Below are 19,797 nucleotides of genomic sequence, written 5' to 3'. Positions count from 1 at the left end.
CCTTCCGAGTAGCTGGGGTTACAGGTGTGCACCACCACGCCTGGCTAATTTTTGTATTTTTAGTAGAGAAGGGGTTTTGCCATGTTGTCCAGGATGGTCTCGAACTCCTGGCCTCATGTTATCCTCCCGCCTCAGCCTCTCAAAGTGCTGGGATGACAGGCGTGAACCACTCCACCCAGCCAGGCACTACCTTTTTATAAGCGCTCACTGTCGGTCTCCTCAGGGTCCTTCCAGCTTCCACCCACGGCCTGGGCCCAAAGCCAGTGCCCCATGGATTAGGGTTTGTCGCACCAGCACCACTTCCAGGTATCAAACTTTGTTCCAGTTATCAGTACAAAAGTAGGTTTCTTAAAACAACAAAAATCATGTTACTATCTTGGCTGCATAATATTTGGGGTGTTATGGCATCAGATCAGCAACTTTTGTTCAAATGGATTAAGAAAACAAAACAGTTTTGGATACTGTACTTTCAACTTCCCTGTATGTTTATTATTGTTTCAAAATAAATTGTTCTTCAAAAAGATGATTGACTGGGTGTGGTGGCACACACCTATAATTCCAGCACTTTGGAAGGCTGAGGCAGAAGGATTGCTTGAGGCCAGGAGTTCAAGACCAGCCTGGGCAACATAGTGAGACTGCATCTCTACCAAAAAAAAATTTTTTTTTTTATTAGCCAGGCATGGTGGCATGCTACTCATGAGGCTGAGGCAGGAGGATCGCTTGAGCCCAGGAGGTCAAGGCTGCAGTGAGCTGTGATCCCGCCCCTGCACTCCAGCCAGGGCAACAGAGCAAGATCCTATCTCTAAAAAAAAAAATTTTTTTTAATAAATAAAGATCATCAGGCCAGGCGCGGTGGCTCAAGCCTGTAATCCCAGCACTTGGGAGGCCGAGACGGGTGGATCACGAGGTCAGGAGATCGAGACCATCCTGGCTGACATGGTGAAACCCCGTCTCTACTGAAAAATACAAAAAACTAGCCAGCGAGGTGGCGGGTGCCTGTAGTCCCAGCTACTCGGGAGGCTGAGGCAGGAGAATGGCATGAACCCAAGAGGAGGAGCTTGCAGTGAGCTGAGATCCGGCCACTGCACTCCAGCCTGGGTGACAGAGCAAGACTCTGTCTCAAAATAAATAAATAAATAAAAATAAAATAAAATAAATAAAGATCATCAACCTATTATGCATTTGCTTTGTAATAAATGTTTTTCCCAGTTTGGACTTGGTCTTTGAATTATGTCTATAACATTTTTAGAGATAAAGGAAATTTTTATGAAGTTATAAAAGAAAGAAGTGAGCCACAGCCCCTGCCCTCAATGATACCGCAGCATGTTTAGGGGTATGCATGGGGGAGAGGCAAGTCAGTCAGCAGCACAAGACGGGATGTGACGTTGCCTGTCAACTCCAGCTGGCTCTCACTTGCCCTAGTAGCTCTCAGCCTGCTGCACGACTAGAAATCTTCCCATGAACAAGCTGGTTTCACAGGCTCACCATTCTGTTAACATTTCATATAGAGATGCATAAAGCCTTTCTTTGTTTCCTAATAATGGTAGCCAGCCTCCACTGAGCACTCACTCTCTGCGGGTGTTGTATATGTGGTTCATTGCCTGCTTCCCCACACCGCCCTATGAAAAGCCCCGTCAACATCACCCCACGTGACAGGTGATGAGACAGACGCTTGAGAGTGCCGACAGCCCACTGGCGTCACGGCTCATCAGCAGTTGAACTGAGATTCACACCAAGGAGCCTGGCCCACGACTTGAGCCTCTAGCCACTGGGCTAAGGTCTACAGTCCCTGACTTCCTTTGGTGGTCCCAGGCACTGACACTCAGCTCCCTAGTTTTGCCTCTGAGCAGCTGTCAGCCCAAATGAGGCCTGGAGTCTGGAGGTCCTATGACTTGGCCCAGCGTGCACTCCTCTGATAAGAGCAGCTTTACTGTGGTCTCTCTTTATTCCTACAGGCACCCAGGGATGAGGAAGTGGCCTCGTCAATATGAATGGTTCTTTATGAAGATGAGGATAGAACATATCTGGCTTCTGAAATGGTATGGAGGCGTATCCAATATTTCAAAGGAGGAATATTTCAAAGCAGTTCCCAGAAAGGCCTGATGGAGTAAGAAGAAAGTCCTTGGTGTTTGCACTTAAATAAAAACCTTTTCAGTGATGCAGCCAGACAGCCATTGACCACTGTCTCTTTGTTGAAGGGTTCGTAGCAGCCCTGCCATCCCCGCAGCAGAATGAGAGAGGGTGAACAGGGAACTCTGTGCTAGATTTGAGATTAAAGTGGTCATTTGCAGATCTCCAACTCACACGGATACTTCACGTAGATAGTCTTTATTCCATTGTATTCAGTCCAGACTCACCTATTCAGAAATCATATAATAGCTGGTGGTCAAAATGACGTTTTGAGATCATTGTTGTTTCACTCTTTAAGAAAAGACAATGCCTGTACCTACAACGTGATTGCTTTGTATTGTGAGAGTGTCTTTGTCGCTTGCTGTGCCAAACGCAGTCTTGGTTCTAAGCTCATCGTGACCACGAAGGAGCTGACTGTGCATCACGCAGCCACCATATTGTTTTTAGGGTGAGGGTGGAGGACTGTGTGTCCGTGGATTACTCCTTCTGCTGGTGGATTGCAGATGCATTATTAGGTCATATTGGCTAGAAGGTACTGGTCACTTATGCAACTTTTTTCCCACCATGACGTGAAAGCAGTGTAAGAACACAGGATGCTTTGTGCACAGCCCTTCTCTATGTAAGCAGCCATGGCAGGTGGGAACCCGGGAGGTGGAGCTTGCAGTGAGCCGAGATCGCGCCACTGCACTCCAGCCTGGGCAACAGCGTGAGACTCCGTCTCAAAAAAAAAAAAAAAAAAAAAAAAGAGAAAGGAGCAGCTTTGACATGAAGCTCCCCAGATCCCTGCTGCTCATACCTCTGGCAAGGGTTCCCCTCTCTCATGCATGAACAGGGGCATCCGAAATAAGAAGCTCCCCATTCTGTGGTGGGGAAAGCAGAGAGGGGAGAGGGTGAAGCTGGGAAAGTAAAGACAGCATGTTACAGAAGGAAGAAAGGAAGCCAGTAACTGAGGGCCCACTGCCTGCCCAGCCCGGGGCCAGGCCCTCAGCAGAAGCCATCTCATTTAAGCCCTGCAACCAATGAGCTGCACGTCATCATTGGCTCTTACAGACAAGAAAACTAGACTCAGAGAGGCTGAGTCCACATCCCAGACAGCTCACTGCAGACACGGGTGGAGTGGCTCCTAGAAGACGTCCAGTTTTAACAACAAAAGAGTTATTGAAATGCACGGGTAGAAATTGAACCAGGAAAATCAGTGAAGTGATTGTAAAAAAGAAGGACTAGCTTGCCTGGAGATGATGTTTCTTGTTTTTGGGGGGAAAAAAAAAAGTCTCTGAAATTTGATTCTTACTATAGATTTAAAATTTTCTACATATTATATGTAGGAGCTCCTAGTGTTTTCAAGAAATTAGACTGTACCTGTGTACACTTCTAAGGCCTACATGGACCTATGTATATACATCTAAGACCTCTGATCGTTAAAACCTATAAAGGGTTGAGCTGTCTCAAGTTTTCTGTCTTTCTGTAATGGCTATAAACTTTCTTTGGTAGGTTAGGGAGGTTGTATAACATAAAAAACACATCACTATATGTAGGAAATATGCATTTTTCAAGTAAATAAAAGTGTTATTAATGATTATAAACTTTTGCTTAACAAAACACATGATGAGAGTTTGTCAAAATATATATATATATATATATATTTTTTTTTTTTTTTCTTTCTTTCTTTTTTTTTTTTTTGTTGACACAGAATCTCGCTCTATCACCCAGGCTGGAGTGCAGTGGCTGGATCTCAGCTCACTGCAAGCTCCGCCTCCCGGGTTCACGCCATTCTCCTGCCTCAGCCTCTCGAGTAGCTGGGACTACAGGCCCCGCCACCTCGCCCGGCTGGTTTTTTGTATTTTTTTAGTGGAGACAGGGTTTCACCGTGTTAGCCAGGATGGTCTCGATCTCCTGACCTCGTGATCCGCCCGTCTTGGCCTCCCAAAGTGCTGGGATTACAGGCTTGAGCCACCGCGCCCGGCCTGTCAAAATATATTTTAATTACCTATTGCTAAAAACATAGTAGGATGCAGAGAATTATTTATTTGTCATAAGACCATCCTCAAAAGAATTCCTAACAGTGGTGATTTCTAATATATAAGAATAAGGTACCTCTGAGGGAATTTTATATTTTCGGAGTTTAAAATTATTGCTACTCCAATTTAGAGAAAAGGGGAGAAAGCCGGAAGAACAAATGACGTGCTCAAATGTATTGCAGCAGTCCACCTCACACCTTCATACTGGGAGCTTCGCTGCCCCCGATCCTGTCCTGCAGATAAGGTCCCCTTGCTAGGTTTGCGTTTATAGTCAGGTTCCATTTAGCTCAATAAGGTCACTGCTGCTCCAAAGGACTTTGCCGAGTGGATGCCATTTATAACCGCTGATGAATGTTATCAGCTATTTATCCAAATTACAGGAAATGAAACCTGAAAAGGTTGGCTAAGAATAGTGTTGAAAATTCATAGTTTTAAGTTTGATGGACTCCATTCAGGCAAGTGTGTTTCAGCAAATCTCTAGAAATTTACACTGATTAAAATTTTAGAGACTGTTCTGGAAGTTCTAGACATGACAATAAGGCAAGAAAAAGAGATTAAATACATACAGATCAGAAAGAAAAAAAGATGTATCCCTATTTAGAGATGACAGGATTGCCTACAAAGAAAATTCCAAATAATCTATTTTTCAAAAAAGAAACTCTGGAACCAGTGAGCGCAGCCATGTCTCAGGACACAAGATCGGCATACAAAAGTCAATTGCATTTCTCTACGCTAACGATGAACATGTGGGGAAAAAACGAAAAACACAATACCATTTGCAATCACTCCCAAGTGAAATACTTACGTATAAACAAAACTTACCCAGGACCTATGTAGTGAAAATTTTTAGATGCTAAGAAAAGAAATTAAGGCCGGGCGCGGTGGCTCAAGCCTGTAATCCCAGCACTTTGGGAGGCCGAGACGGGCGGATCACGAGGTCAGGAGATCGAGACCATCCAGGCTAACACGGTGAAACCCCGTCTCTATTAAGAAATACAAAAAACTAGCCGGGCGAGGTGGCGGGCGCCTGTAGTCCCAGCTACTCGGGAGGCTGAGACCGAAGAACGACGTAAACCCGGGAGGCGGAGCTCACAGTGAGCTGCGATCCGGCCACTGCACTCCAGCCTGGGCGACAGAGCGAGACTCCGTCTCAAAAAAAAAAAAAAAAAAAAAAAGAAAAGAAAAGAAATTAATGACCTACACAGAGAAAGAGGATACCATGTTCTTGGATTGGAAGATACAAAACAGTAAAGAGATCAGTTCTCCCTCTCTCCATCTCTACGTTTAATGCAATTCCTATCAAAATCTCAGCAAGGATTTTGTAGACCAATACAAGCTTATTTTAAAAGTTACATGGAAAGGCACAGGCATTGAAATAGCTAAAACAATCTTGTAAAAGCAGAATAAGGTAGGAGAAATCATTCTATTTAATATAGAGTTATTACGTAGCTACAGTACTCAAGAAGTGTGGTATTTGGTGGAGGCGTAGAAACACACATCCATGGAACAGAAGAGGGAATGTAGAAATAGGCCCACACAAATAGGCTCAACTGATTTTTTTTACAAAAGTACAAACTAATTCAACAGAGAATAACCTTTTCAATAAATGTGGAGCAAGTGGACATCTGTAGGCAAATAAAATGAACCTTGGACTAAACTTCATACCTTATAAAAAAATTAACTCAAAAGAGATCATATCTGTAAACATAAAACGTACAACTATAGAATATAGAAAATCTTTGGGAACAAAGGCTAAGCAAAGAGTTCTTAGACTTGATACCAAAAGCACAATTCATAAAAGAAAAATTTGATAAATTAAAATTAAACTTCATCAGAATTTAAAACATTTGTTCTGCAACAGACCATGTTAAAAGACCAAGAAGACAGGCTACTTACTGAGAGAAAGTATTTCCAAACCACATATCCAACAAAAGATCAGTATCTAGAATATATAAAGAACTGTCGAAACTCAACAGTTAAAAAAATTTTAATTAGAAAATGGAGCACATGAGCAGACATTTCACTGCAGAGGATATACAAATGGCAAATAAACACGTAAAAAGATATTCAACAGCACTAGTCACTAGGGAACTGCAAACTAATACTACAATGAGCTATCACTACATACCAACCAAAATTGCTCAAATAAAAAATAATGATAACACCAAATGCTGACAAGGATGCAGATAAACTGGGTCAGTCAGATACTAATGGTGGGAATATAAAATGGAACAGCCACTCCAGAAAACCATTTGACAGTTTCCCATAAAACTAAACATGCAATTGCCATACTGACTCTCAATTGCTCCTGGGCATTTATCCCAGAGAAATGAAAAGAGGTTCACACAAAAACTTGTGCGTGAATGTTCATATCAGCTTTATCCATAATGTTTAAAAACTTGGAGCAATCAGATGGCCTTTAACAGGTGGCTGGTGGAACAGTGGGTGGGGCTGAATACTACTCAGCAATAAAAAATAACTAATTACTCACATGGGTAACTACTGGGATGAATTCCAGAGAATTATGCTGAGTGGGCAAAGCCAATCATAAAAGTTTGCACGCTCTATGATTCCATTTACATATTTTGAAATGCAAAAGTATAGGAATGGAGAATAGATTAGGGGTTGCCAGGCAGGAGTGGGGAGAACAAGAGAGTTGCGCATAACTGTAAAAGGATAGCACAAGAGATCCTTGTGGACATGTTCAGTATCTTGATCAAATCAATGTGAAGATTCTGGTTAGGATGTTATACTATAGTTTAGCAAGACGTGCCACTGGGGAAAACTGGGTAAAAAGAACATAGGATCTCTGTATTATTTCTTACAACTGCATGTGAATCTACAATTATCTACAACTGTCTCAGATTCTACAATTATCTCTGAGTAAAAAACTTAACATAAACAAGATTTAAGGCTTAGCTTCATAAGGCATTTGTACTCTCTCTCTTATTAGTCCCTAATAAAATAAGGAACTGAGCTATAGGCCAAAACCTAATACAAAGGGCATTTCATTTGTTAACTGTTAATATATCCATTTGCAGAAGAGATGTAAAATTCTTTAAAATTTTCTTAAATATGTTCCATTTAATGTTACATACAAATTAATAAGAATGCAACAAATCTGCTGTATAGATTTTAAGTGGGTCACTTAGGAGGAAAGGATATCTTCAAATTTCTGATATAAACATGTTGAGTAAGCTATAGGTATACATGAGTATCCAGTGTATATAATGATTCTCCACTGATTTTATAGAGAAGAACTACATTTCCAGTGATCTTCCTCTAAATATTGTGGGAAATAATTCTGTTTTAGTGAATAAGCTGATTAAAGTCTATCCAGACCACCATATTCTTATTTACAGTGACTGTACATATCCATGATTTTGACATGTAGAGTATAATTCTGATGTTACTTATTTCAAAATGCCTTGTATATATTAGCTGTTTATAAGACAGTCACTTTTTGGTTGAAAAGTATTTCTAGGCTGGGCAAGGTAGCTCATGCCTGTAATCCCAACACTTTGGGAGGCCAAGGCAGGAGGATCACTTGAGGTCAGGAGTTCAAGACCAGCCTGGGCAACATCGCGAGACCCCCATCTCTACAAAAAATGTTTATTAAAAAAAAAAAAAAAAGCCCGGCATGGTAGTGCCCACCTGTAGTTCTAGCTACTTGAGAGGCTGAGGTGGGAGGATTGCTTCGAGGCCAGGAGTTTGACACTGCAGTGAGCTATGATCATGCCACCGCACTTGAGTGATAGAGTGAGATTTTGTCTCTTAAAAACAAAACAGGCCGGGCGTGGTGGCTCAAGCCTGTAATCCCAGCACTTTGGGAGGCCGAGACGGGCGGATCACGAGGTCAGGAGATCAAGACCATCCTGGCTAACACGGTGAAACCCCATCTCTACTAAAAAGTACAAAAAACTAGCCAGGCGAGGTGGCGGGCGCCTGTAGTCCCAGCTACTCAGGAGGCTGAGGCAGGAGAATGGCGGGAACCCGGGAGGCGGAGCTTGCAGTGAGCTGAGATCTGGCCACTGCACCCCAGCCTGGGCGACAGAGCAAGACTCCGTCTCAAAAAAAAAAAAAAAAAAAAAAAAAGGTATTTCTACAATTTTTCCAAAAAGTCTGTATTTATTTAAATAATTGAACTATTAAATACTGTTCTGAAAATAAAACCTCTCTAGGATAATTTATTGATGCTTATTTGATTGCTATAACAGAAAGTCAATTACTGTAAAATTTGAATTGTAATGATGTCATTATTTGTGCCATGTAATGCATGTAGAATGTAAAATCTGTTTTCAAAACTAGCTCTATTTAACCAAAGACTATTTCATTCCTGATATGATTTGTGTGCTTGATTAAATTATGATATTGATATATAGTCATTTCATGTCATACTACAAATTATCATTACTAGAGGTTCTAAGAAAAAAAGACACGACTACAGAGAATCAGCAGTTAATTTTCCAATAGAAAAGAAAGAATTAGGTCAGGCGTGGTAGCTCACGCCTGTAATCCCAGCACTTTGGGAGGCTGAGGCGGGTGAATCAACTGAGATCTGGAGCTGGAGACCAGCTTGGCCAACATAGTGAAACCCCGTCGCTACTAAAAATACAAAAATGAGCCGGGGGGTGGTGGTGGGTACCTGTAATCCCAGCTACTCGGGAGGCTGAGGCAGGAGAATCGGTTGAACTTGGGAGACAGAGGTTGCAGTGAGCTGAGACCGAGCCGTTGCACTCCAGCCTGGATGACAAGAGTGAAACTCAGTCTCAAAAAAATACAAAAAAGAAAGAAAAAGAAAAGAAAGAATTAGCTGGGTTACTTTTGTTGATTTCTTAAGGGTAAAATGCACCTAATTGGCAGACTCTAAAATGCCAACGTAGCCACACTTTGGTATTCCTGCCCTTGAAAATATTTGCCATTTTCAACATAATTGCTATTCCTGGAGTTCAGGGCTAGGAAAAAGCCCCATCTCACTGATGAAGAAACATGCACAAGGGGTCACACATAGAAAGTGTGGCAAAAAATGATGTGTGCCCACGAGGTCAATCCTGGGTGACTCTAGCTTCTACAGACCACCCGCCAACACCCTGGCTTCTCCAGGATATTCTTGTCCTCCACTTAGGGCGTCAGATGGCCTGGTTCACCTAGGAATGGGGAGGTGCCTGGAACGTGGGACTTTCAGTGGTAAAGTCAGGAAAATCCTAGCACACTGGGAGAGGTTGGCACCCCTCCCTCGACACCACCTCTCAGTCTCCCACATCCTGGGCCACGCCCTGGAGCCGGCCATCTCTAGGGTGACCCACTTCTGACCACGCACTCAGACATCTCCACCCACACTTCTGTCCTTCCAGCCTTTCTCCCCTGCCGCCAGAGCACTTGCTCAGGAAGGTGACCGACGACAGGATGGGATTGCAGTGGAGAACATGGCCAGGCCCTGCACTCAAGATACAAATGGTTTCTAAACAGTAAGTAAACAAGTACATTTGGACCCCAGGTCATCATTCTGTAGATTCAATGCCCCATCCCTTCAGCCAGTATCCCCGCTGTTTTCATCAGAACCACGTGGTGAACTCCAGCCTGGATAAATTCAGTCCTCATCTCTGCAGCTGAATAACATTCACAAGGATTGCTTTGACCTTAAATCCAAGGGCTGCCATCCCTGACTAGGCCCTCCCTGTAGCAGGGCTTTCCCCACAGCTGTCTCCCACCCTCTCCTATATGCTCCTGGAGAACTGGGCTGTCTCCAGTGAGCACTCCCTCAATCCCTGGAGAATTCCTCCAGTGGCCGCAGCCCCTTCCTCCTCCTGCCTGGTTTTGCAGGGCAGGGTTTCCCTGCCTGGATATGGGCAGGTGCGGGTCCAGACTCATCCCAGGTGTGATGGAAGAAAGGGAAACGAGGAGGCATTTAAGGTGTTTTCTCTTTTTTTTTTTTTTTTTTTTTTTTTTTGAGACAGAGTCTTGCTCTGTCACCCAGGCTGGAGTGTAATGGTGTGATCTTGGCTCACTGCAACCTCTGCCTCCCGGGTTCTAAGTAACTCTGCCTCAGCCTCCCGAGCAGGTGGGATAACAGGTGCGTGCAACCACACCCGGCTAATTTTGTATTTTTAGTAGAGACGGGGTTTCACCATGTTGGCCAGGCTGGTCTGGAACTCCTTTCCTCGGGTGATACACCCACCTCGGCCTCTCAAAGTGCGGGGATTACAAGCGTGAGCCACTGCGCCCAGCCGTTTAGGGTGTTTTCTAAGAGCAGCTGGGGTGGGAAGGAAGGTAGTGCAGGCAGCAGGAGGCTGTGACAGCTGCAGGAGGGGACCTGAGACCACAACCTGGAAGGCCCAGCATTGTCCACAGTGAGACATGTGAACACCCAGTTCCAGAGCGATGATAGCGATGACAAGGCCAGGCTGAAGCTGTGGCACTGGACAGTGGAGGTGACCGGGAACGTGGTGGCTGGGGTGAGCCAGATGCTGCAGTCAAAGTGAAGGTGAGCAGGAGGGCGAGGCCAGCAGAGAGGAGGAAAGAGGCTGACTGGGAGCCATGGGGGTAGGGGAGGGTGCTGCCATCCTGCTTGTCGCTGCTGCTGAGGGCTACCGACGTGAACTTTCAAGGAGTAGGGTTGTTTCGTGTTGCTTTACCGGAGGAGGAATGACCTGCAAAGCACGATCATAGCTTTATAATAGACTAACGTAGCTTGAATCCACTGTTTCTTAGCTTTGCGAATTTCGGGAATGAGTGACTCCTTCGAATCTCAGTTTCATCCCGTGTAAAATGGGATTATTATGCAATGCCTGGTGGCATTATAGGACTTCTCATTTGCATATCGTATAGGTGACATTTGTCCACGTGTCAGTCTCCTTAGCAAGACCGGGAGCCAGTGGAGGGGCTGATTTTGCACACGGCCGTTTCTGACTCCTGGTAGGTGCTCCGCAAATGAGTAGAAAGAAAGAAGGGATGATTTCGTTTTCTGAGGGCTTTGGGCCAGAGCCCCTGCCCAGGTCTCAGTGGGTAGCCTCACGGACACGCTTGCTTTTTTCCTGCTTCCCCGCGACTCCCTCCCTCGCCTTCTTACCCCACCTCACTGAGGTCTCCCACCCTCCTAACTACTTCCAGATTAGCCGCTGAGCCTCCCGGAGTTTCTGATCAACTCCCGGGTTTGCAGGCCTGGCAATATTTCACTGCCGCCAAGGTAAAGAACCACTGCGCCCCCTGGTGGCTCCATCTGGGAAACCTCGCCTTTCCCGGAGCCCAGCATCCTGCCAGGAGCTAGATGCAGACATTAACCTCATCTGCTGTTCACATCCACCCTGCAAGAAAGAAATGCTTCAGTTTTTCACATGAGAAACCTGAGGCTCAGCAAGCTCACAGACCTGCGCTCCTGGGCTTCCAGGGCCAGGGAGGAGGCTGAGCAGGTATTAAACCCATGACTGACTCCAACCTCCTTTCTCTCCTCTCAATGCTTTGTGGTTTTCCAGAACGCGGTCAGACCTATTTTCCCCTCCTTGAGTTTTCCTTCTCTTCCTTCCGTTCTCAGCACCCCACCCTCTCCCTGCTCCCGACAGTGGCTGGAGCAGGGGAGTCTCAAGGAGGAGCAGCTCCAGTGTATGGAGACCAGGCTCCATCTGCATCCTTCACAATCCGTGTCTTCCCTGGTCCTCAGGAGGACCCTGTGAGGCAGGTCCTCCTATTCTCACTAATTGCCAACTCAGAAGCTGCCCAGAATCACACGGGTAATAATTGGTCCATTGTGAGCCCAGGTTCATGCTCTGAACTACCACCCAGTAGTCTTACCCTGGCGTATTTATGTATTTTTTGGTATTCGATTGTGATTGAAATTTTGATTCTAATTCAATGATACTTACAAGAATCATAACTTCAGTGTGGACTCATGATGGCCTCTAGCCAGGCTGGGGAGCTTTGCCCTGCCCCAGCTCTGCCCCTTCCTTTCTTGGGTCTTTTGCTTTGTCGTCCCTACCAACCTCTCTATAGCGAATCCCCTGGATTAAACCCCTCTGTTTGAAATAGTGTCTGTTTTCCTAATTGGACGCTGACTAACATGCCTCCTAACAGACATTTTCAGGGCATTGATCTCTTAGTTTTGGAATTAAGGCATTTGTTCTATAACGACCACATTTCACATTTCCTGTGTCATCTTATTACATTTTAATTACTTCTGAAACCAGGCTCTGGATCTGTCTTAATATGAAAGCCACTTTTAATAGATCCTTTTTTGAGACAGTGTCTGGCTCTGTCACCCAGGCTGGAGTGCAGTGGTGCGATCTCGGCTCACTGCAACTTCCGCCTCCCAGGTTCAAGCGATTCGTGGGCCTCAGTCTCTGGAGTAGCTGGGATTACAGGCACCCACCACCACGCCCGGCTAATTTTTGTATTTTTAGTAAAGATGGGGTTTCACTGTGTCGGCCAGGCTGGTCTCAAGCTCCTGGCCTCCAGTGATCTGCTTGCCTCGTGCTGGGATTACAGGTGTGAGCCACTGCAGCTGGCCAAGATACTTTTGAAAGAATCATGCAGTTGACCTAAAAGTGTTTGGATTAAAAAAAAAAAAAAAAAAGTATGAAAGTTTTGGGGGTTTTTTGTTTGTTTATTTGTTTTTGAGACAGAGTCTCGCTCTGTCACCCAGGCTGGAGTACAGTGGCGTGATCTCCACTCACTGCAAGCTCTGCCTCCCGGGTTCACACCATTCGCCTGCCTCAGCCTCCTGAGTAGCTGGGACTACAGATGACCACCACCACGCCCTGCTAATTTTTTTGTATTTTGGCAGAGACAGAATTTCACCGTATTAGCCAGGATGGTCTCGATCTCCTGACCTCGTGATCCACCCTCCTCGGCCTCCCAGAGTGCTGGATTACAGGTGTGAACCACTGCGCCTGGCCCTTTTTGTTTGGTTTTTAAGAGAAAATTGTTTTATTGTATTCATCAGTGGTGTACTATATTCTGCAAAAGTAGCTGGTGATATTTTTATAAAGACCCAAACAATTCTCCTTCCAGACATTTTATTGAGAAAGTAAAAATCAAGTCAGATTGAGAAAGGAAAAATCTTCCCTGCTATGAATCAGGCTAGCCTAACGCAGACAAAGGCAGCTGCAAAGTTAACTGGAAACAGTGTTTCTGCCAGGGTCATGCTACATCTGTAAAATGTCACAAACCCAGTTTTGAGTGATTTCTGCTTTCTGCCTCAGTGAGAAACCTTGTTCTGAAGTCTTAGAAACTTAGCGGTCAGAAACTTAGCGGCTTGAAATCACATCAGTGTAAATGAAATGTTCCACTTTTGCCTGGAGTATTCAAGTCTTTTAACCTGGAGAAGCAGCCTCAATCTCCCACCCAGATATAGGCTGCAGACAACGGCTTCTAGACACAACACAGCAAAGCTTTCTTAACTTCCTAATTTCCAAGAAATAGAGAACTTTGCAGTTTAGGCCCAATGCTGAACCCTAACCCACAGCCTGTTTGCCTGGACTCCATCAAAACATTGCTTCATTTAAATTTTACCTGAGGGCATCCCTTCCCCCAAATCACATAACCTTATCTCTTTTTTCTTTGGTGAAATGCCCAGTAGTTCCATTGACATGCAGCCTCCCTCTTTTCCAAGAGCCAATAAGCCTGATTTCATTGGACTTCTGTCCTGTCCATCAGATCTGTCCTGATGGCCTTTGGCTAGGACAATATCCACAGACCTAAATGCACACACTTCATAACCAGGGCACCCCACACTCCTTCCTAGGCACCAGGAAAGCCAAGTGATTATTCAGAGTTGTTCGATGAGCATACGAACAGAAGGTATTATTCACCTAAATTCAAAAACAGGCAAGTAAGTTCATCTTTATTTTCCAACAGAGAATGCAGAGAAGCTGCTCTCATAATCCAGACATAGTGGCTCTCTGCCGCTAGGAGACAAGGATGGGGAAATGCTTATTATCACTGATGAAGCTGTATTTCAAGACACTGTACTATAAGCCATGAGATACTCTATCTCCAACAATGTATTATGTATTGATTTAATTGGAACTACTCAGTAAGTCCTGGGATGCCCTGCCATGGCAACCAACAATTTCCAAATACTCTGCTTAAGTAATCTAGATTATATCTCACTGTTTTCATTATCTATTACCGTGTAACAGATTACCCCCAAAATGTAACAGCTTAAAGCAACAAACATGTATTATGTCATACAGTTTCTAAGGCCGGCAATGCGCAGTATACATACTGCTAGAATTTTTAGGGAGTTTAAATCCAGGTAAAAATAAATTTGATACTATTCCTTATTTAAAGAAGATATTGTCTACTTCAGTAAGTTCATATGAATGCAAACTTGTGAAAGATTTTGTTGTTGTGTGTTTTAGTGTAAGAGCACATTCATGTTTCTCAGGTTAGTAATACAAATAGAATTTGTCTTAGGCTCCAATGAAACAGAATTCCCTGATTCCCCTCATAGGACATGTGACATGTCCTTGGTTGCCCTGCAGCTCAGACCCCTAAGGGCAGGCGCAGAGGCCCACCCAAGCCCTTTTGGGCTCTGGCCCACAACAGCATCTAACGGTGGGTGTCTTCGACTCCCAAAGCCCAAGTGGGCATGTGTTACCAAACTCTTGTAGATTTGCCGTCTGCCGATGGCTTGTGTGTTCATCAGCTCAACGGACCCTCTGCCTTATCGCAAGGGGGATATCCACTTCCATGATCCAATCACCTCCCACTAGGCCCCTCCTCCAGCACTGAAGATCAGAATTCAACATGAGATTTGGGTGGGGACACAGAGCCAAATCATATCAGAGGTCTTGTTATTTTGCCCAGGCTGGTCTCAAACTCCTGGGCTCAAGCAATCTTCCTGCCTCAGCCTCCCACATAGCTGGGATTACAGGTGTGTACCACCACTCCACTCTCTTATTTTCATAACACTTATTATAGTCAGCTTCTCTGTACAATATTTAGGTTGCTAGTTAGAACTAATGTAGTCTAGTGTTTAGCATGCACACTGATATCTTAAATCAAAGAATTGCTCTTTTCTGATTCCAAAAGCTAACTATCTGGGTAGTTATAGGATCTGAGCATAATTTCATGACTCACAGGAATGGCAGGAAGAAATGAAAAAAAAAATGCCTAGTGAACGGGCTTGCCAGGGGAAGGGGGAAACTAACCCAGAAATATCAACTCTGAGAGCTAGGCCAAGAAGATGATTAGATTTCAAAGACAGAGATTAAATCCCAAAGCCCCCCAGGCAAAAATATTAGATAACTTTAAAAAGCAAGAAAATTAGTCTGGAATCAAACTTTTCAAAGCCAACATACAAACAAAGCAACAGGCCAGGCGCGGTGGCTCAAGCCTGTAATCCCAGCACTTTGGGAGGCCGAGACGGGCGGATCACGAGGTCAGGAGATCGAGACCATCCTGGCTAACCCCGTGAAACCCCGTCTCTACTAAAAAAATACAAAAAACTAGCCGGGCGAGGTGGCGGGCGCCTGCAGTCCCAGCTACTTGGGAGGCTGAGGCAGGAGAATGGCATAAACCCGGGAGGCAGAGCTTGCAGTGAGCTGAGATCCGGCCACTGCACTCCAGCCTGGGTGACAGAGCGAGACTCTGTCTCAAAAAAAAAAAAAAAATTAAAAAAAAACAAAAAAAAAAAACAAAGCAACAATGGGCATTATTAAAAATAAATAAATAAATGAAAGAAAGTGTGATCCAAGGATTTTATACCCAAATTGTCCTTTAAATATCAAGGCTAAAGAAACATAGTTTTCACCAGATAATAACTGAGAGAAATCTGTACCTATCTACCTTTCTTGAAGAATCTGCTGAAGAATCACGGTTTTTTGCTTGTTTGTATATTTGTTTGTTGTTTTGTGTTTTGAGAGACAGTCTTGCTCTTGTCACCCAGGCCGGAGTACAATGGCACAATCTCGGCTCACTGCAACCTCCACCTCCCCGGGTTCAAGCAATTCTCCTGCCTCAGCCTCCAGAATAGCTGGGATTACTATTATCCCAGCTATTGTATGGATTACAGGCATGCGCTACCACTCCCAGCAGATTTTTTTGTATTTTTAGTAGAGACAGGGTTTCACCATGTTGGCCAAGTTGGTCTCAAACTCCTGACTTCAGGTGATCCACCTGCCTTGGCCTCCCAAAGTGCTGGGATTACAGGCGTGAGTCACCACACCTGGCCAAGAATCACTGTTATCTAAGCAAATGATGACTGGCAAAACTTTAGCAATCAGACTGATTGTGAGCATTTAAGAACATGGAAGTATACATCTAAGATTAAAACAAAAGTGAGACAAATGGGGAAGACTAGTGTACGAAAGTTATTATGTTATAACAAAGTTGAAATAACACAAGTAACATATGGGAGAAAGGAGTGAGAGTGAGGAAAATAGAATTAGCTCATTGAGTCTGGACACAGTGGCTCACGCCTGTAATCCCAGCACTTTGGGAGGACAAGGCGAGTGGATCACTTGAGGTCAGGAGTTCAAGACCAGCCTGGCCAGCATGGTGAAACCCTGTCTCTACTAAAAATACAAAAAAATTAGCTGGGCATGGTGGTGTGCACCTGTAATCCCAGCTACTCAGGAGGCTGAGGCAGAAGAATCACTTGAACCCGGGAGGTGGAGGTTGCAGTGAGCTGAGATCCCACCACTGCACTCCAACCTGGGTAACAGAGCAAGACTCTGTCTCAAAAAAAAAAAAAAAAAAAAGAAGATACTGATTTTAAAAAATAAACCAGATAGTAAAAATTAAGGAAGAAAACAGGGGAGCAAGTGAATTTTAAAATGTACAAGGGAGCCAGTTGTGGTGGCTTATGCCTGTAATCCCAGAACTTTGGGAGGCTGAGGCAGGAAGATCACTTGAGCCTAGAGGTTCGAGACCAACCTGGGCAACATAGTGAGACCTCATCTCTACAAAAAAAAAATCAAAAAGTTAGCCAGGCATGGTGGTGTGTGCCTGTGGCCCCAGCTACTTGGGAGGCTGTGCTGAGACCTCAGCTTTAGCTCATTGAGAAGAGTTTCAGAATTCTGACCTCCAAAACTGTAGGACAATACATTTGTGTCATTTTCAGCCATTGACTTTGTGGTCATTTGTTACAGAAGCAGTAGGAAATGAGTGCAGTACTTTTTTTTTCTTTCTTTTTTTTTTTTTTAGATGGAGTCTCACCCTGTGGCCCAGACTAGAGGGCAGTGGCACGATCTCGGCTCACTGCAACCTCTGTCTCCCAGGTTCAGGAGATCCTTCCACCTCAGCCTCCCAAGTAGCTGGAATTACAGGTGTGCGCCACCATGCCTGGCTAATTTTTGTATTCTTAGTAGAGACAAGGTTTCACCATGTTGGTCAGGCTGGTCTCAAGATGATCCACCAGCCTTGGCCTCCCAGAGCGCTGGGATTGCAGGCATGAGCCACCGTGCCTGGTCAACTGCAGTAGATACTGATGATAAATTCGTTCTCATGAAAAATGAATAAAAGCTGGAGGATAGGATCCAGTTAACAACAAAACTCAGTTTACATGAGTAAATTAGACCTTGCTCAATTTAATTGAATAAAGTGCCCTGTAAGATTTTTTTTTTTTTTAATAATAATGCTAACTGACTTTTATTCTTTTTTTTTTCCTTGGAGACAGGGTCTCGCTTTGTCACCCAGGCTGGAGTGCAGCAGCCTAATCACAGCTCACTGCAGCCTTGACTTCCCCTAGCTTAAGTGATCCTTCCACTTAAGCGTCCCCAGTAGCTGGGAGTACAGTGTGTGCCACCACACTCAGCTAATTTCTGCATTTTTTTAATAGAAATTGTTTGTTTGTTTGTTTGTTGACAGTCGCCTGCTGTTGCCAGGCTGGAGTGCAGTGGTGCAATCTCGGCTCACTGCAGCCTCCATCTGCCAGGTTCAAGCGATTCTCCTGCCCCAGTCTCCCGAGTAGCTGAGACTACTGGCATGCACCACCAGGCCCAGCTAATTTTTGTATTTTTACTAGAGACGGGGTTTCACCATGTTGGCCAGGATGGTCTCGGTCTCTTGACCTCACGATCTGTCTGCCTCGGCCTCCCAAAGTGCCGGGATTACAGGCAGGAGCCACCGCGTCCGGCCGAGAGGTTTTCACCTGTTGCCGAGGCTGGTCTCAAACTCCTGGACTCCAGCAATCTGTCTCTCTTGACCTCCCAAACTGCTAGGATTACAAGCCGACGTTTATTCTTTATGCCAGAGGCCTAAATAGTAAAAATGGGGAGAAATGAGAGAAAGCCTGATGTAGCCAGGATCCCCACATACAATAAAAAGAGCTCTTCTTGCTATACGTTGGCATCACTATTACAAAAATGTGATTTTTTTGGCCGGGCGCGGTGGCTCAAGCCTGTAATCCCAGCACTTTGGGAGGCCGAGACGGGTGGATCACGAGGTCAGGAGATCGAGACCATCCTGGCTAACACGGTGAAACCCTGTCTCTACTAAGAAATACAAAAAACTAGCCGGGCGAGGTGGCGGGCGCCTGTAGTCCCAGCTACTCGGGAGGCTGAGGCCGGAGAATGGCGTGAATCCGGGAGGCGGAGCTTGCAGTGAGCTGAGATCCGGCCACTGCACTCCAGCCTGGGCTACACAGCGAGACTCCATCTCAAAAAAAAAAAAAAATGTGATTTTTTGATAAAACAAACAAAACATGGCTATCTATTTTGAAATTCACAACCTAAATTAAAGATAAAATACAATGTAAAAAGGATATATTCTTCCAATACATGAGAATTTTAATTTCCAAACAAACATATAATGATGGTTCTCATAATTTGACATTAGGAAATCATTAACATATGAGGAAGAGCAGTACTAATTCTGGTAGACATTATTTTCTTCCAAATAGCTTTATTTTGTAAAAAGAACAATCAGCTATATATACAGGTGAGAATTGTGAGAAATAAAAATATAATTTATTATTACATTGTAACTATCTTTTTTTTTCTTTTTTTTTTTTTAAGAGAGTCTCACTCTGTTGCCCAGGCGAGAGTGCAAGGGTGTGATCTCTGTTCACCACAACTTCTGCCTCCCAGGTTCAAGTGATTCTTGTGCCTTGGCCTCTCGAGTAGCTGGGATTACAGGTGTGCGCCAACACACCTGGCTAATTTTTGTATTTTTAATAGTGATGGGGTATCACTATGTTGCCCAGGCTGGTCTTCAACTCTCAACCTCAGGTGATCCACCTGCCTCAGCCTCCCAAAGTGCTGGGATTACAGGCGTGAGCCACCAAACCCAGCCCATTGTAACTATTTTAAGAAATCTTTGCAGAGTTCAATTCTTTTCCAAAGTCCCTTTATAATGATTTCATGCAAGTTTAAAATAGGTAATTTTTCTGAGGGCTCATAAAAAAGCGTCCTGAGACTTTTGTGCATTTTTCATAGTTGATCCTTTTGAAGTAGTTAGGTTAAGTAACCAGTACCTATCTGTAATCCCAGCACTTTGGGAGGCTGAGGAGGGTGGATCACCTGAGGTTGGGAGTTCAAGACCAGCCTGGCCAACATGGTGAAACTCCATCTCTACTACAAATACAAAAAATTAGGCGCAGCACGCACCTCTAGTCCCAGCTCCTCGGGAGGCTGAGGCATAAGAATCGCTTGAATCTGGGAGGCACAGGTTGCAGGCCGAGATAGTACTACTGCACTCCAGTTTTGGCTAC

General features: G+C 44.5%; 1 protein-coding gene across 2 annotated transcripts in view; it reads left to right on the top strand.

The window, feature by feature from the left end:
• Positions 1 to 3,053, top strand: part of CREG2 (cellular repressor of E1A stimulated genes 2) — a 39,988-nt gene extending 36,935 nt beyond the window's left edge. For both annotated transcript variants that reach the window (XM_005575104.5, XM_005575103.5), the window contains one exon: positions 1,956 to 3,053. In XM_005575104.5, coding sequence (XP_005575161.2) covers positions 1,956 to 2,103 — 148 coding nt within the window. In that variant the 3' untranslated portion in view covers positions 2,104 to 3,053. The remainder of the gene's footprint in view (positions 1 to 1,955) is intronic.
• The last annotated feature ends 16,744 nt before the right edge of the window (positions 3,054 to 19,797 follow it).

Source organism: Macaca fascicularis, chromosome 13, assembly GCF_037993035.2.
Source record: "Macaca fascicularis isolate 582-1 chromosome 13, T2T-MFA8v1.1".
Lineage (NCBI taxonomy): Eukaryota > Metazoa > Chordata > Mammalia > Primates > Cercopithecidae > Macaca > Macaca fascicularis.
The sequence above is the reverse complement of the archived record's forward strand: the minus strand, read 5'-3'. Positions and strand labels throughout refer to the sequence as shown.